Here is a 16,826-nt window from a genome sequence, read left to right on the forward strand (position 1 = left end):
TTGCAGTGTCCTTTCTTAGAGTGCCATCTCCTTGTGTATGCCTTCACACTTAGTATGCCAGCCAACGTATGATCTTAAGTGTTTTCTCCTCTTCCTGCTTGTTTTTCCTTAAGATTTCAGAGAAGCTCTTTTCAAGCACATATCCTTCATTTTTAGGTTTCTGTATATCCAGAATATGAATGAAATACAGGAGAAAATAGATCTGCTTGCTTTCTTCATCTTTTACTATTTTTGGTAAAAACATTCCATTGAGTAATTTTACGGTGTTTCAGCCATAAGTCTCATTGTCCTTTGCATAGCTGAATGTGGTCTGTCTAGCTATCTAGAAATCTTCTACTATTTAAAATGCCTAGAAATTAGAGCATCTATTGAATCAGTTAACTTGGCAATACAGTATATGAAACTTCCATAAAAAAAAAAATAATTCATCAATGTTAGTACTACTGATCCTGAAGTGTAATAGAATGATATCAGTTTGGAGGTTGGCAATGTGTGGCACTTTGTACCCAACACGCTTCCCTTGTGCAAAGTAAATAGTTCAGTTGTAATTAAAATTAATGATTGTTTTGCTCCTAATAATAAATTTCACAATATTGCAGAAACAAAACTTTGCTCAGTAAGTGAAACTAAAGTGCTGACAATTCACAGAGGATTAAAAAACAGCTTGCAAGTATAATATCTCCTTGACCTCTTCCTTCCCTTCCTTGCTGGGGTGGAGATGAAGATGTTTGGAACATAAATAGATAGTGTCAAAAAAAAAAAGAAAAAAATCTCGAGGAGTCTCAGTTCTCCCTCAAAGGAGGGTGAGTGGGCAGAGGAATCAGAAAGATAGTATTTTGGGAAGGATTCTTTTAAAAATCTATCCAAATGCTTTTAAAACTCAGTCCTGCGAATGTTTGTGAATGAGAGAGCATCACGAACTTTTCCTGTGGTTTTTCTGGCAATGAATCTTTATACATGTTTTAGAGAGATCGGCTCTAGCCACGATCTCTAAAGAAGGCCTTTATGTTGTGGACATGCGACTATATGCAGTCATGCAGTCGGTCTCTGGAAAGGGGAGTCAAAGGCGGGGATTCTGATCCACCTTCTCTTGTTCCTCCCCTCTATTCAGGTTAGTGAAGCGGTCACTGAGATAGCGCAGGAGCGGATTTCTGCCATTAGGGTACGTGGTTGTAAAGTCCAGGCCGTTTGCATTCCGCTGCGTGGAGGTCGCTTGTGAAATGGCTTTCAGGAGAACCAACGTGGTGTGATCCACGCCATTGTGAGGACCCAGGCACTTAAGACAATTGGTCAGTTAGAGCGAGTGGATCAAAATGGAGAGCCTGCTTAAATAAGATCTTGCGTATTTTAGGTTTTTCCCCTTATTACAGGGTGGAGGGTTCAGTACAGTTTTAATAAGGTTAAGATGTGCTGAACTCTAAAATGATGTGCATTGGAGGGGAGTGGTTTTGGTTTTGTTGGTTTTTTTTGTTTGTTTGTTTTTTAAATGCTAGTATTGGACATGAATGGAGGGTGGAACAGTTCCAGTTGCTTTGCTTTTTTCAAAGTAAACAGTTTAAACACGTCTCTATAGCCACAATATTTTCTGAATGGTAGAGAAAGCATTAATTTCTATGGCAGAAATATTAAATACCATTATGGTCTGACCACAATCAATATACTTAAACTGACTTTCTTGTGCTGTGTATTATACTAAATACTGTCCAGCTGGACTGCTCTTCTCTCTTGGTATTGAGAGGTCTTGGATTCAAATGCCAGTAAAGAAGGTGCTCGCGTTTCAGGATGGGGTCCTCAGATATGTGTAGGCACTTCAGACTCTTCTGGGTGTTTTCACTGAGAAAAGAAAGCTTTGACAAGTAGCCCCAGCTTCAAGTTGATCCTACCAGTGTTGTACAAAGTACTCATGGTGAGTATTTATGGATCCCTTTCTAAAATTATCATGGATCAGAGTTAAAGTGGTGCTCTGATGAATTTTCAAGTTCCTGGGGTTGTTTTTAGCACACTCACTTTCCTGTCAAAGCTGAATTTACGAACTTGTTTTGATTTCTCCTAGATAACTTCCTGACTTAAAAGAGGCTTCAGGAGCTCTAAATCAGACTGTGTACTTGTAAAACTGGACCTTTATGCAGGCTTTTTCTCCTCTTGCTATGGGTGTGGAAATTTTCAGCATTTTTTCTTATAGGGATGTGTGGCAAGTAACAAGAAACCTTAGAGTGTAGTCAGCTATTTGAGCTAGCACTTGTGATTGTCCTTTCGCAGACCCTTGGAGTGCTTTGGACAGAAAACTGATGGGTTTGCGGATGACTCAGATGTGTGATAGTTGATTTAATTTAAAAAGGGAATGGAAAAAGCCAATCTCTTCTCTTTTTTTTTTTTTTTTTTTTTTCCTCCTCTCCTTTGTAATAAAACTGTATGACATGCAGTCCTAGACAATTCCCATATGCTATCCAGTTACTTCTAGTCTCTGTGGTAGAAAAGAGAAGAAACGGTGTCAAACCCGGTATCTGTGAGCATGCGATAAGTCTCTGCCTCTGTTTCCAAGGGTAGAAAGGCACTGGAAAAATGTTCCCTTTCATGTTTCTTCATGATATATATGTCTTGCTCCCCACTGTTTCCTTCTTCTCACTTTATAAAATCAGCTTTCCTTCCCTTGTCGTCGTCTTTTTTTTTCAGGAATGCGGTCTGAAGTACAGAGTTTTGATACGAGTTGCCTTTTACCGCTGCATATTTTCATGCGTTGACATACAAGTGTAATGGATGTCAACATAATCGAACCTTTGCCATGTAAATTTAACAAAAGCAAACTTGAATGACAGAAGTCGATTTAGAGCAAATCAAAGGGTGCATGTTCTTCAGCAACAAAACAAGGTTGTCGGCTATAAGCAGGCAGAAGTCAGGGTAGTGAAGCTTTCCAAGGGCAGCTGCTGATCCTGTCTCCTTTTCCATCATCCAGGCTTCTGTGTGATTCTTTGAAGCTGCTCTTGCTGATAAGAGAGAAGTGAAAAAGAGGGGCTGCTAGGGGTGTTGTTGGGAACAGTCTAGCTCCGGAGTTGTAGGAGAAGGGGGGAAGGAGGCAACCAAAGAGAGTCCTCCTGGCTTATTGCAGCTCTCGCTTTCAGCTGAAGATGTACTCTGTGCCACTTACTGAACTTGAAGCTGCAAACCAAAAAGGCTCTTGCTTTGACTAGCTATTTGAAAAAAGGTTTGTATAAACACACTACATAAAATCACTTGCATGCACAAATATTGGCTACTGTTACTTCAGGAAAGAAGCCAAGGTATAGACACAAAATGTATGAACTAAGCTTACCTAGCAAGTTATGAGCAGACTGGCTGATAGGATGGAGTAAGATTGGCTTATAGGGACGTTGCCCAGCCAGAATTCCTTCTAGTCATAGCATGGAAATCTCATGTTAATCAAGCTGAATTTGAAATATTTAGTGTTCCAGACTAACAGATAATTCTCTCCAACTCATGTGCTCATGCTGTTTCTTCTGGGTTTTGTATTATTCTGTCTTTGTGCAACTTAAAGCAGTCACTCAGTTTTTACCTACTAGTGCCTTTTTTTTTTATTATTTATTAGGTAATGCGGCTTTTGATTGTAGGTGTTGACAATTCCAAATCCAGCATTCTCTACTTCTTTTTACAGTGCTAAACTTTGGAAGGACTGGACCAGATGGCATACAAATCTTTAAGTATAGTTCCGTATCACAATTATTTGGGATTTTTTAAACTAGACCTAATTGAGATGTGCTAGTAATAGCCTTGCAATACTGTACAGAATTGTTTTGACATAAGCTGCTTATCAGCTGGGTCCTATGATAAAACTTGAGTTTAGATTTTGATCTGTACAATAATGCTGGTACAATAGTCTATTGTAGGAAGTGTCATACTTAAAATGCTTTACCTTTACAAGGATTTAGATTACCGCATGCTTCTAGATAAGTTGTAGAATACCTGACTCGTTTCTTCTGATGAAAGAGCAAAGAGAAAATCATTGTACTTGGAACTTGAATGCATTTAATGCACAAAACAGTTTAGTCATCTTGCGGTTGGTGGAATTTTAGTCTAGAATACATTGAAAGATGGCATTTGTGTTACATATGAAGTTCATATGAAACAATCCTTAACCTAGTGTGCATATTTGTTCCTCTGTAGCTTTTCTTAAATGTTTGAGTAGCCGCACCTTCCATCCTCGGGGCAAGGCAAGTAGGTGCAGGAGTGTGGGGGGGTTTGCTCAACTTTTGCTGGTAAGGAGCACGGGTTTCTATATTTCTGTCGTAGTACTAAGACAGAGAGATGAACTTCTGCCAGGGGCTGTCATTGTTCCTTCTCAGAGGAGTGTGCGTTGAAATAGTTATTTTGAGCTTACGTTGCTGTGCTTCATGTTGAGCATCTAACACTGATAAAATTTGAAAGCTGCTGTTAACTTCAGTGGAGTCATCAGTGCAATTTTGCTCTTGAATTCCATCAAGACTCCAGCTTTGCCTAAAACTGTTGGTTAGCTCAGAGCTTTTGCCAATACAGCAATTGCTTTAGACAGGGTAAGTATCCTTTGGGATGCCAGGGATTTTACTGTGCTTGTGGCTTTATTGTGCATTGGGAGTATAACAAATAGAATTCAATTTTGCATGACTTCACAAAAATAAATGTTCATTTCCAGCATTCTGTTCAGCTGTGCTTTATGGGGGCTGAGTTGGAGAGAAAGGGGAAAGATCATTCGAGCAGTCATTGGGTCCCATCCTACAGAAGCTGTACATGGTCTTATGCAAGTTGTGGTACTACTGGCAAGTTTGTAAGGCTTAGCGTTTTGGCCTCATCTGTTCAATTTTCACCTCTTTAATATCAGTGCGTACAACTGTAGAATTGTTCAGAAAGTTGAGTTTCGTGGGGCCATCTTAATAAGGGATAGTTTGAAATGTGTTGCTGAATTATTCTTTTTAAGAAGTATATGTAAGGGATATAATCAGATACTGTTACAAATCTTCTCAGTGTAAAACTAATTCTGTTTTCAATTTACTTTGAGCAAAAATACTTGGTAGAAGACCTCACACTGAAGAACTTCTTCAGTAGCTTCCTGAAATGAATCCTCAGTTCAAGATGAGAAAGTTGTTTAGATAGTACTTCCTAGAAGCCTCTAGACCAATATTGCAGCTTTTTACAACTTTGTTAAAGCACAGGAGGAAGATGACATTTTTTCTTCATGGTTCCTTCTCAGGATATTTCAGTTATTTTTCCGCGCAGAGGTGGCATATGGTGCTTTCCCAAAGGAGCTGGTATTGAGTTTTGCTGCTGAAGAGCAGGTGACTCTCTCTCCTTCATGAGCTTTCTTCAAAATGACGTATTTGGACATAACAACAGAATTCAGCCTGCACCCCACTGTATTTCTAATGCAAGCAGAACTTGGGACATCAAGGGCGCCTTGAGAGCCTCATTGTTCTGCTGAAATAAACAAGCCTGCCTGCCTGTAACTTGCTTCAATTTCTTGCAGACAAGTGAGGCACGTAGGGCTGGGAGTTTGAATGCGAAGGACCTGTGTTTCACCTGCAGGAGTGGTCCGTAGGGATAGATGCCATGAAGAGTTTAAGAACAGCAGGTGGGTTTTCAGTTTGTTTGGGGGGGTTGTGTTTTGAGGGTTTTGCTTATACATGCTGTACTCAGCTGTAAAACCTGTCAAAATACCTTGTAGCAGCGAGATCTGGAATTCAGTTGTTACAGTCAGAACAGCTGGGTTCCAAGGCTTTGAGTTTGCTGCCTCTACCTAGTAATACGGATGAATTTCCACTGTGCTTGCTTGCGTTTAATTGCAAGTAGTGTCCTGTTCACCACGACGTATCCTACTTTAGCCTGTTGCCTTTATTGAGTCATCCGAGTGTAGAAGTCGTGCTGGTTAACAATGACTCTTAAATGAATTCTGCTCAATCACTGTTAGGTTTTTCTTCAGAAGCTTTTGGCTTATGCAGGTTGATACTTAGTTTTTGACAGTAAAGCTGTTGCAGCCATTTGCCGCTGATAAATACATAACACTTGGTAGAAATGCTTTTAAAAAAATATAATTTTTGTTAAATTTTGCCTACGGTATCTTTTTAAGTGTTGATACCATGGTTTTAGGGCTCTTGTGTGGAGGTGGTGAGTCTTGTGAGAACAAGATACAGGGAGTGATCAAGTGAATAAACATTGAACTCTGTCTCAGTGGGGAAAAAGAGGGATGTTTTCTGCATTGTGAAATTCATACGAACTTTTCCTCCAGTGAGGATTTAATATAAGTGGAAGGCAGGATTATTGCTATAAAACTAGTAACTATGTTTTATTGTATCACATCATATAGTGATAATGCTTGTCTTTAAGGATGATCTTCCTGTAAAGTAGGAATATGTTTCACAAAGGCCAAAGGCATGTCTGTCTTCTACTCTGCCAGTTTTGTCTTGTAGTGAACGCTTCTTTAAAGAAAAAGATGTTAACACAGTTCAGTAAAATCCAACATTTGTGGTCTGTTTTTGTTTCTCAGGTGAAAAGGTAACAGCCTTCAAGTAGTAAAGCTTGAACTGCTAATTTCTAAAAGAAACTTAACCACTTCAGAGCTTCCCCCAGCCCCCATATTACTACAGGGTGCAGCAAAATGAGGAGTATAACGAGTAAAGTTTATGCTAATAGTTTCATGCCCATAAGAACAGCATAATGGCGACTGAGTCCCTCTTCCACAGAGCAATACAGAATCAATCAGCAGCCTTGTGTTAAATCTTACAGGAATTTTTAAGAGTCTAAGTAGATTTGAGTGCAAAAATTCAACTGCTGGTTTTGGAATGGTTTACCAGGTGAAATTTTGCTACATATATATACTTGATCTGTTACCTTTGCAAAAGCATTCTCGGTTGCTGGTAGAGACTACAAGGTAAATCCTTGGTCTTAGTTAAATATAAAACCTGCTAATTCTGTGCCTTTGTTCTTAAATTATGACAGTGTGGACCTTCACAAGGAAAAATACTTCTAATAAGCATGTAACTGTAAGTAGGCTTTCTTCATAAGTTTACAATAAAAATGAGAGTAATACAATAGTTTCAGAGTTTCTACTTGTGCTTTTCTGCTTCGTTTGCTGCCCTCCCTTTTTTTTTTTTTTTTTTTTTAAATCCAACTTGCTGCTTTATTTTTATACATCTCATTGCGCTGGGCCTTGCCTGAAGTCATCACTGCTGCCCTTAGTTTGACAAGAATGCCAGGGGAAGCAGCCTTAAATGGCTGAGAAGCTTCAAAAACATTGCAGGCAGTAGCTTCATCTGTGTTTAATGAAAGGGTTTGGGCAAAAGTAGAAATCAGCAGAATTATCTGGCAGTGAGGGTTCAGCACCAGCTATTGTGGCACAGTTTCCCGAAGGGTGGGCAAAGACACTCAAGGGCTTTCAGTGTTTTGAGCTAATTGAGGTCTCTTTGCACTTATATTTAGGCAAGACCAGTGCTGAGCCTCGATTTGTGGGTTTGCAGGCAAGGTGGGCATGAGGTGTTCCTGATTTCAGTTCAGAGGGATGGTGGGGATGGTGCTCCAGGTGGGAACTAAGAGGCTGCCACCCACCCTGCTGATTTCACCTGGTCAACTAGGAAACAGTCTAGCTTTCCTTAGTGGATTCAGACCAAAGTCTTCAAAACTGACTGGTGGTTTTCAGTTTTTCTTTTTCTCCAATGCATACAAGACTTGATGTTCACAGAGTGCTAGTGTGTGAAATATCTTATTTCTGAAATGGCTTGTTGAAAGCTGTGGGTGGGTTTAATTACATATCCTCTCCAGCAGCAGCTACCGTGTTACAGCCCTGGCCCTGACGTGCCATTCCTCTGCTTTCCACGCTGAACTACTCACCGTGAGCTGTCCCTAAGGCCTCTCAGTCAAAAAGAGACTCAAGAAATTAAAGCAGCCTGTTTTGTCTGAAAGAGCTTAGGGACAGCTTAGGAGGAGCAGCTGATGCAGTAGGGTTGATGCATTGCTGGCCTCAGGCCAGGGGCCCAACAGTGTGCAGATGAGGATGACGACCTCTGTAGCTGGCCCAGCTGTAGCCAGAAAAGGACATCCCTAAATTAGGCACTTGGAGTTGTTCAGTCACTTCTGAAAAGCCTCAGACTTACACATTATTCCTACTGAGTAACTAAAGCCGCTCTTACCACCGGTGAATAGCTGAGGTGGCTCAGGGCAGGCAGTCTCGCCAGCTGGCCAGGCTGGCTGCGCCATGCAGGTCTTGGAGAATTTTTAGTTTTCATTCCGTCAGACCAATATTAGTAATGAAAATAAGACCCGCTGCATGGAATTGAATGTGTTTCTTATGTCAACACTTTTCCCTGCTCTTATTTTGGTAATGTCTTAAATCGTTCTTCAGAGGCAGGCATTATTGGCTGTACTTTTCAAGCAGGGGGGAATAATAAGTACTTGCAACTTAATCAGCCATGTAGCTGCAGAGAGTTTTTTTTCCGAGTACTTTTATGTCCCGTAATGAGCTGGTATTTTATAACTTCTGATGGTAATGTATTCCATATGCCTTCCATTGCTGGGATAAAGAGCTTTACTCCAGAATCCAAAGCAAGTGGCTGTGGGTATTTATTTAATAAGGTTTGAAGTCTTTGCACTAGGTGGGTTGTCAGTATGTTGTGTACTCAGAGCTTCCTCGGGCTGCTCGTGGTGAGGTCTTCGTTCTTTAGCATCATGGAAAGGCCGCTGGTGTCCCATCCGTGCTTCCTGTGAAGTAGTGTAGGGTTCGTGGTTCCAACAACAGTCCCACCATTTCAATCAAATTCCCTGCTTTTCTCTGTTCTTGTTCTAAATACCACTACTTTCCCTCCAGGACTTGGGACAAGCTAAAACTGAGAGGAATTCAACCATGAATGTCAAGATAGCCAAATGAGTGGTCTGCTCATAGTTCCTTGAGGCATCTCCTCTAATGCCTCGTGCAGAACAAAAGTCCTGTTGTGGGGGTGCTTAAGAGTTGCTGTAGTCTTGGAGTCCTGACAGGAACGAAAAATAATCTTTTTATGGTTTCTTGCTAAAATACTCAAACTGCTCTGGTTGGGCTTAGCATTTGAAAAACATTTTCTGGTATGCGACTCTTCTGGATGTTCTGGCATATTTGCCTCCACTCTGATTGAGGCAACAATAATTACCTTATAAGTTTTTGGCAGGATTCAAATTTGTGTTCAAGTCACAAAGGATCATCGTTACCATTTCATCTGCACGACTGTCTGCTTCGATTTTAATATCACAGGCCCCTGTTCAAACTCATCTGCTCCCTTTGGGTATAGTTAAAACTGAAGAAAAATGTGAACATGAATCTTGTGCTGTCGTCTGAATCTCGAACGGGAGGTCTGTGAGACAGATTGAGGAAGGTAGTTTCAGAATTGCTGATGCTTTTACTAAAAACGGTGTTTTCACTGACACTGGTAGCTTACCTCAAAACCAACTGATTTTTGGTGGTGATGCTATGGTTATTCCATAATTGGTGGTCTTTAATCCTTAGCCTAAAGGCATGCTGGTGAAGGCCAAATTGCCCTATCCCTCCTGTAAACTTGGAAGAAAAGGTCGTTTGCCTTCTCATTTTATTATTTTCCAGGCCATAGAAAAGGCAGGTACACTTCCGAGGCCCTTCCTTGTCCTCTGCTCCCCAGCATCTCCGGGATGAGCCCTCTTGCAGGAGCTGTGCCGTGGGGCGGTGTGAGACTCCACTACCTGCTGCTTTCCTCCCTGAAGCGAGGAGCAACCAGTGCTGCAATCGCTTCTTACTGTTTCCAAGTCCCATCCCGCTTCTTTTGTGGCGGAGCTCACTGTCATTTAAACTTTTCCTGCTTTTATGCTCTCCTGGCAGCAAATATCTGAGCTTTCTGAAGCTGCAGTCTGTCCAGGCTTATCTTTCAGTAGGCAAGGCTGCTTCTTGTCAAACAGCTTTTGCTCACAGTTACCTGCAAAACTTCTATGGATTTAGGGATCTGGTTCCACGACATGTCCTTGAATAACCTCCACTTAAAATCAAATTAAGCCAGCGGCTTTTGACTTTTCTTTTTTCCCCTCGCTTGCATGATAATAGAACACTGTGATACTATCAAATCTAAATGATTACAATCCTTTAGCAGGAAGAAAACTGAATGATATGTGAGCAGATTGTGTCTCGGGCAACAACATGGTGATCCAATATTAAACATGGGCTTTTCAAGTTACAGAATCGTAGACTTGTGGAAGAGCCCAGGTTGGAAGGGACCTCAAAAGATCATCTGGTCCAACCAGATGGTTGGTTATGTAGTGAAGTAGACAAGAATAGGAAAAGAGAAACCATTTGCTTTAATGAAATAGGCCCAGTATTTTATTTCTGAATGTTCTCATCAGGAATTGTCTAGCTTTCGTGTAGCAAGGGGCCAGTACTTGCTGGGAAGAAGCACCTTAAATTCTTAGTTTAAAGGGGCTGTTGTTAATCTATATATGAAAATTTAGGGTTTATATACATACATATATTACATACGTATTTATATCTGTATCTATCTATGTCTCTCTGTAGAAATAACTGAAGATTCTTACCTTGGTAATTTTCCCATCAAATCCAAAGTTTGAAAGTACAGTTCATACCCAGCATGAATACTTCTAGTGATAGCTCTGTTCTGGCTTTTCTAGTAAACATCTACTGATAATACTCATTGTTACTGTGACTTGCAACTTACAACCTCTGTGAATTTATATGAAATTTGAAGAACTGCCTCTTAGAGACTTCTGAGTAGTTTTACAGATTGAGCTGTGCCTAACTTCCTGTAGCTAGTCCAAGCGAGTCTGGTCCTAGGAAGCAGGTTTCCCAGGCTTCTGATCTCCGCCCCCCATAACTTTTCTGAAGACTAATTTTTCAGCACTTTTTGTGAAGTGTGGGCACCCAGTGTGGTAGTCATTTTACCACTAGACTAGGCAGGGTAATGTTACTCCTCTATTGCTCCTGAATGCTGTTGTGTTTCCTGCCAAGCCTCTCGGCTGCAGCACTACAGCAGGAGCTCGTCTTCTTTGTTATCCACCATAATCCCAAAGAACTTCTGAGATTTGATGTTTTCCAGGACACAAGTCTGCCCATATTAAGTGTGAATTATGCCCTTTGTTCCTGGATGAAGTTGCATTCGGCTATATTAAAATGCTAAATGAGCTTGGCTACCCAAGGCATTGAGGCTGTGCTTTGTAATCCTAAGGGGTTCAGTCAGCAGTGGGTTGTGCTTGTGGAGTTAGAGAGCATACAGCCAGAAACAGGCCCTGAAAGGTGACCGTAAAATGTCATTTTTGAGCTGAAACTGCGCGCACCCCCGACAACTATTCCTTATACAACCATACAGTTAATACTTACTAGGCACTTTGTACTCCATTATAGAGATTTTATTATTTCTGTGCATGGTTAATTCTTTAATCAGTGTTTTGCGGTACAGAGCCCCATCAGTCTGCATGAGCTAGGTACTTTAGCAGCTGCATTTTTCATATTCCACATGTAAAGTTTGATTCAGCTTTTGTGTTTTATTAAGGCCGAGCTGCTCTATTTTACTCACTTGTATTCCCCATCAGTCTTTCTGTAGCTTTGCGTAGAATGGATGTCCCCTGTTCCCTTCTGTTCTGGTGGGCAAAGTGTTCATCCACAGCTTCTGTTGTTGGATTTAAATTTGTTTGGCAGTGAAATCACTGCTTTCTTGGGGCCCCTATTTTTGTATTAGATGCCGATGCCCTGCGGGCATAGAAGTTTCAGTCTTTTAGCTTCAAGCAACAGTGATGTTCCTGCAGATCCAAACTGGCAGACATCGGTAGCCTAAATGCTAGTGTTTATTAGAGCAGAGCAAGGCTTGAGGGTAACTATGCCAAGTCTTGGCTCATTAAACAGGCAGGAAGATTCAGGAAGGCTGCTTTTAAAGATAAGGGCAAGAATTGGCACAGGGTAGGCGGGGATGAGAGAACGGCAGCGGGTAGGCCATGTGGTAGGTGTCTTCTATCTTCCCATAGATAATTTGAAGGCAGGAGCAGACTCATTGAGACAAATGAGCTGTCATACAAGCAGGAGTAATAGCAAGGTTGGAGTAATAGTGTGCCGCACTTGTCACTGCTGCAGTTTAATCGGCACTAGTCTGAAATATCGGGGTTAGACAGGATCAACTGTCTGCTTTTCTGGAGTCCTAACTAGTTATTACTTCCTTGATTTTTAAGAATTTTAGTAAAGATTAGTGTAGGAAAATGGGTGATTTATCTTTTCTCATAATGGGGAAGCTACTTGGAATTAACGTAGCCTTTGGTTTGTTTATCTAGGGAAGCTCTCTTCCAAAGTTTCACCTACACTGGTATTCTTCCAGAAATTTTAACTGGTTTGACTTGAATGTGATTACCTCTTGTCTCTGTTTGCAGGAGACTTAGTATATTTGGATGACTCAGATCTGGGATGGGATGTTTAAGGTTTGATAGGGTAACTTGGCGTGGATAAATACTTCAGATTAGAATGAGCAAATTGTGCTTCTTCCCGTTTATCTCCTAAAAAACATGGTCCTGTAAGAGCAGAGATGAGAGATGCTTGTCTTTGTGTTGCCATTGTTAAAGATGGTTTCAGTAGAGCAGAATCTTTTTAATAGATTAGATTAGTAGAATCTGAGCCATTTAAAGTCATTTTAACAGATTTGGTCTAATTGGTAGTCCTGCTAATAATCTGAATTATTACAAATAGTGAATCCATTGCAATACAGACAAAAGAACTTCACTCTTTCCAAACCTCTACTCAGACCAAAGCAGGGTCTTTGAGGGGTTTCATATAGGTTGCATCTGTTTACATTGTGGCTGAGTGTACTACGCTGCTGTGGGGTTTGGACTGAACAAGGTGGGCTGGAGAGAGTAGGAACTGTATTCTTTGGGAAGGTATTGAAGCTATTCAAACCATGACCTGAAGGATGCCCAGAAGAGACATGGAAGCGCAAAGGTGTGGGTCAGCATGCAGTACATCACCCCCTTTTGCAGTTACCAAACAGTCAATGTGAACTCAACTGTAACCGATTAATTACTGTTGAGAATGAACATTTGATTTCCAGGTCCCATAGAGAAGACTGGTACCATTAATTGGTACTTCTGTGACTACTGCAGATTATTTCATGTGCTGCAAGACCGTGGTCTGCTCTTCATGATGCCAACCTGTCGTATATTTCTGCCTATGAAAGAAGCCTGTACTGAAGCTGATACTAAATTACCTGCTTGCATGGTTTTGAAGCTGTGTTTCATTTGTCGTGCTGCGGTCTGTAGCTTGAAAACTTGCTGATAAAGTCTCAGGATGACTTGAGTGAAAGAGGTAAAGACTTTCTGTGATTAAGTGGATGCTTTTGTTTCTATTTCAGGAAAGCCCCACAGCATTGGCAGCTCCGAACGGATTCAGCTCTCAGGAATGTACAATGTTCGAAAAGGGAAAATACATTTGCCAGTCAACAGATGGACAAGACGCCAAGCTATCCTTTGTGGAACATGCCTAATTGTCTCATCAGTAAAAGAAAGCCAGACTGGAAAGATGCATGTCCTCCCTTTAATTGGTGGAAAAGTAAGATATTTTATTTTATGTATTTGCTTGCTTAACCCCTGTCTCTTTACGCAGAGAAGATTGCATTCAATTATGATGATTCTTAGCCCCTCAAAAGCTTGTTTCTGTAACTTGGGTTATCAAAGTATATAAATGACTTATGATTATGGCCAGAGTCATATTTAACAATTTACAATGTTTGGATTAAGATGCTAAAGAAAAGCAAGGGAGGCACATTGTTTCCTTTTCATGTGTGCAGTGTTAAATGTTTTATATGTGCAACAGTGCACAGCCAAAGGATACATGCACCTGTATTGTGTATGATCTGTACCATGCCTCTTCATCCAGATTTTATCCATGCTGGGTTATTCTAAGATCTGAAAATTAACCAATAGGGGCATGGGCTTATTTTCAACATTGGGTTTTTTTTGAGTGTTCAGCATTGTATGAGTAGTAGTCTAACACAAGCTAACAGCAACAAACATATTTTTACTTGTGAAAAGCTGAAACTGGATTTTTTTCTGATCGATTACATCTGAAACGCGGGAGGTCCAGTCTGAACACAAGGAAAATTTTTTTTTGCTGTGAGGGTGGCTGAGCACTGGCACAGGTTGTCCAGAGAGGTTGTGGAGTCTCCCTCCTTGGAGATATTCAAAAGCCATTTGGACACAGTCCTGGTCAAACAGCTGTAGGTGGCCCTGCTTGAGTAGCGGTGTTGGCCCAGATGACCTCCAGAGGTCCCTTGCCACCTCAACCATTCTCTGATTCTGTGAAACTTTAGTGAAGACAGTAAGATTACAACATTATTTCAGCCTAAATAGTGTTTCAGAACACTATTATTGGCTTGATTAGCCAAGGTAATGGGAAGAGAATCATTAACTTGAAGATGAATTTACACCTGAAGTAATGCTCTTCTGCCTTGCATACTGATAAGTTTGATTCTTAAGAGTCATTGGGAGAGAAAGAAGCTTCACGATGTTATATATGCAGACTAAAGTTGATTCATTAATATTCTGTACTAGCAATGTGGAAAGTAGTCCCCTCTTCTAGGAGCTGTTTTTCCTATCTCTTTTCATGATTCTTCAACTCTTCCCTGGAGGTACTGAAGTAGAGATATTTTCCTCTTTTAGCAGCAGTGGGTGAACTCTTGACAGTGGATTGTATTTCTGGCTGTAGCACACTGCAGAGCAGAGGATTCAGGTCCCCATCAGCCTTCTCTTTGAGATGAAAAAGATTTTTTTTTTTTAAATTTAAAAACAGAAGATATTGTGTACCTTTTTTTTTTAATTGCTTAACATGGAATTTCTAAGTTGTTTTTGTACAAAAATGCCTCGTGTAATGTAAAACATGCAGACTGTGTTAAGCAGAAAGTTGACAACAAATTTTAAAAGAAAAGGAGAACCAAGCTGAGAAAAATGTACTGAGGGCTTCTGCTGACAAAGCTTGGGAGGAGGATTCTTGGCACAGAACTAAGTGTTTTTTAAATTATCGCTCAAAAAATATTCTTCCTCAACCCCATAAATACTCTGCACTTCCTGGTTTGCAAAGGCTTTCCAGAATGCGGTGCTGAGACATTGAGACCATAAGTTGTGTGGGACTTCTCGTGTACGGTAGCAGAATGATGTATTCTGGGTGTTTTTTAGCAAGTTGAGAAATGCCAAAGAATTTAATTGGGCTGTAAGAGAAGCATTTTAAGCCTGTTTTTAATAACCAGGAGTATAAATTGTACTTCTTTAGGCTGTATAAAGGCAGCCTTAAATGTGTTTTCACTGGGAAACCTTTTATGGTGCTTGGTCTCTCTTGAAATGTTGACGTTCTTGGTGTTTTTTCTCCTTTGGTTCCTCTGTTCTTCTGTTCTCATTACTTGCTTGTGTAGATTTCATGAATATTTGACAACCAAGATGCAGCTTGAGTGCTTGAGAGGGTTAGTCCAACTCTACTTGAAGAGCTCTTCTTGGGCATACTTTAACTTTGCCCTGGGGAGTTCTGCAAAAGGCTCTTGTTCACTACCAGTTTTGTGTCTCTGCTGTAGGTGGAAGAAGTGAAAAAGCACCAGCACTGTTTAGCATTTAGCTCCTCTGGACCTCAAAGCCAGACCTACTACATTTGTTTCGATAACTTCACTGAATATTTGCGATGGCTTCGACAAGCATCAAAGGTGAGAAGAGTGCTAATTCCTGCCTGAATGGGATGTTTGTAGCGTTTCCCCCAGTTCTGTGTTCTCCATGCAGCGATACAGCCATTCTTCTGGATTCCTTACCATGAACTGCTGCTGTCAGTGGTGCACAAAAAAAACCTCAATTTGGGAGCTTTTGGTAACAGGCAACAGGAAGGTGAATTTCTCTGCATTTATACTAAGACTTCTTTCTACCATGGTTGTGTAAGCAAAATGCTGTGCTGGGCTTTCTCCCTTTTCTCATCACGATCCAGCTGGATGGATGGAGTGAGATCATTAGAACAAAAAGGATGACAAATATAACCGTCAACATTTCAGTTAAAAAACCTTTATTTCAGTGTTGTTAAAACCTGAAATAGGTTGGATTTTTTTTAATTTGTTCCCTGCACAGAGCCTAAAGATCGAATTGCTAGAATTAAGGAATTTTTTTCATGCTTGGAAATGTTGCTGAATCGCTCTTTAGTTTTATAACTATTTGATTTTTGGTTTTTTTTTAGTAAGCAATCATTTTATGTCAGTAAAAAAATACTAACTAAAGCCTTCGGAAACTAAATTTTATACTGCCCTTAAAGCATAATTTATTATGGGAATTTAAGTCCTGCATTATTTTGTTTGAGTCTTCAGTTCCACTTTGTGTTGTTGAAAGGTTGTTTTTGCAATTAACTGTTTTATCACTTAATCCCTGCCACTTTTTTGATAATCCCTCTCTAAAGTAATTTATGTATCTTGAATCACTGATTTTTTTTTTTTTTTTTTTTTTTATTTTTAACATGCAAGTTCTTTTGCTGTGCTGTCAGCACTCTCTTTGGTTTTCTAGTTGGGCCTAAACTGTCCATTAGATTTATACTTCATAGAGCTGTCTGTTCATGCTCTTTGCTGTGTTAAAGCAACTTGGTTTTATGTAGTGCTACTTAGAGATATTTATGGCACACTAGATCTATCTTTTTAGATTCCAATAATGTATTATCCAGCCTGTTGCCAGTGGTACAGCCTGGGTTGTGGGCTTTTTTAAGAGGTTTGATTATGATGTCAAACTTCCTTTCAGCAGTAATTATTGCACCTCCCAACACATGCATCATTTAAAATGTCTTTTTTTTTTTTTTCCCTACTAAGTTTTAAAATTCTTTT

At 40.3% G+C, this 16,826-nt stretch overlaps 1 protein-coding gene across 1 annotated transcript in view; it reads left to right on the forward strand.

The window, feature by feature from the left end:
* The window catches only part of PHLPP1 (PH domain and leucine rich repeat protein phosphatase 1), a 143,713-nt gene that overhangs the window by 64,462 nt on the left and 62,425 nt on the right, over nucleotides 1-16,826 (forward strand). The window contains exons 2-3 of the mRNA XM_087761823.1: nucleotides 13,347-13,543; nucleotides 15,555-15,680. Coding sequence (XP_087617949.1) covers nucleotides 13,347-13,543; nucleotides 15,555-15,680 — 323 coding nt within the window. The remainder of the gene's footprint in view (nucleotides 1-13,346; nucleotides 13,544-15,554; nucleotides 15,681-16,826) is intronic.

Source organism: Nipponia nippon, unplaced genomic scaffold, assembly GCF_047370975.1.
Source record: "Nipponia nippon isolate SJK-2023a ecotype South Korea unplaced genomic scaffold, ASM4737097v1 scaffold_1, whole genome shotgun sequence".
Classification (NCBI taxonomy): Eukaryota; Metazoa; Chordata; class Aves; order Pelecaniformes; family Threskiornithidae; genus Nipponia; species Nipponia nippon.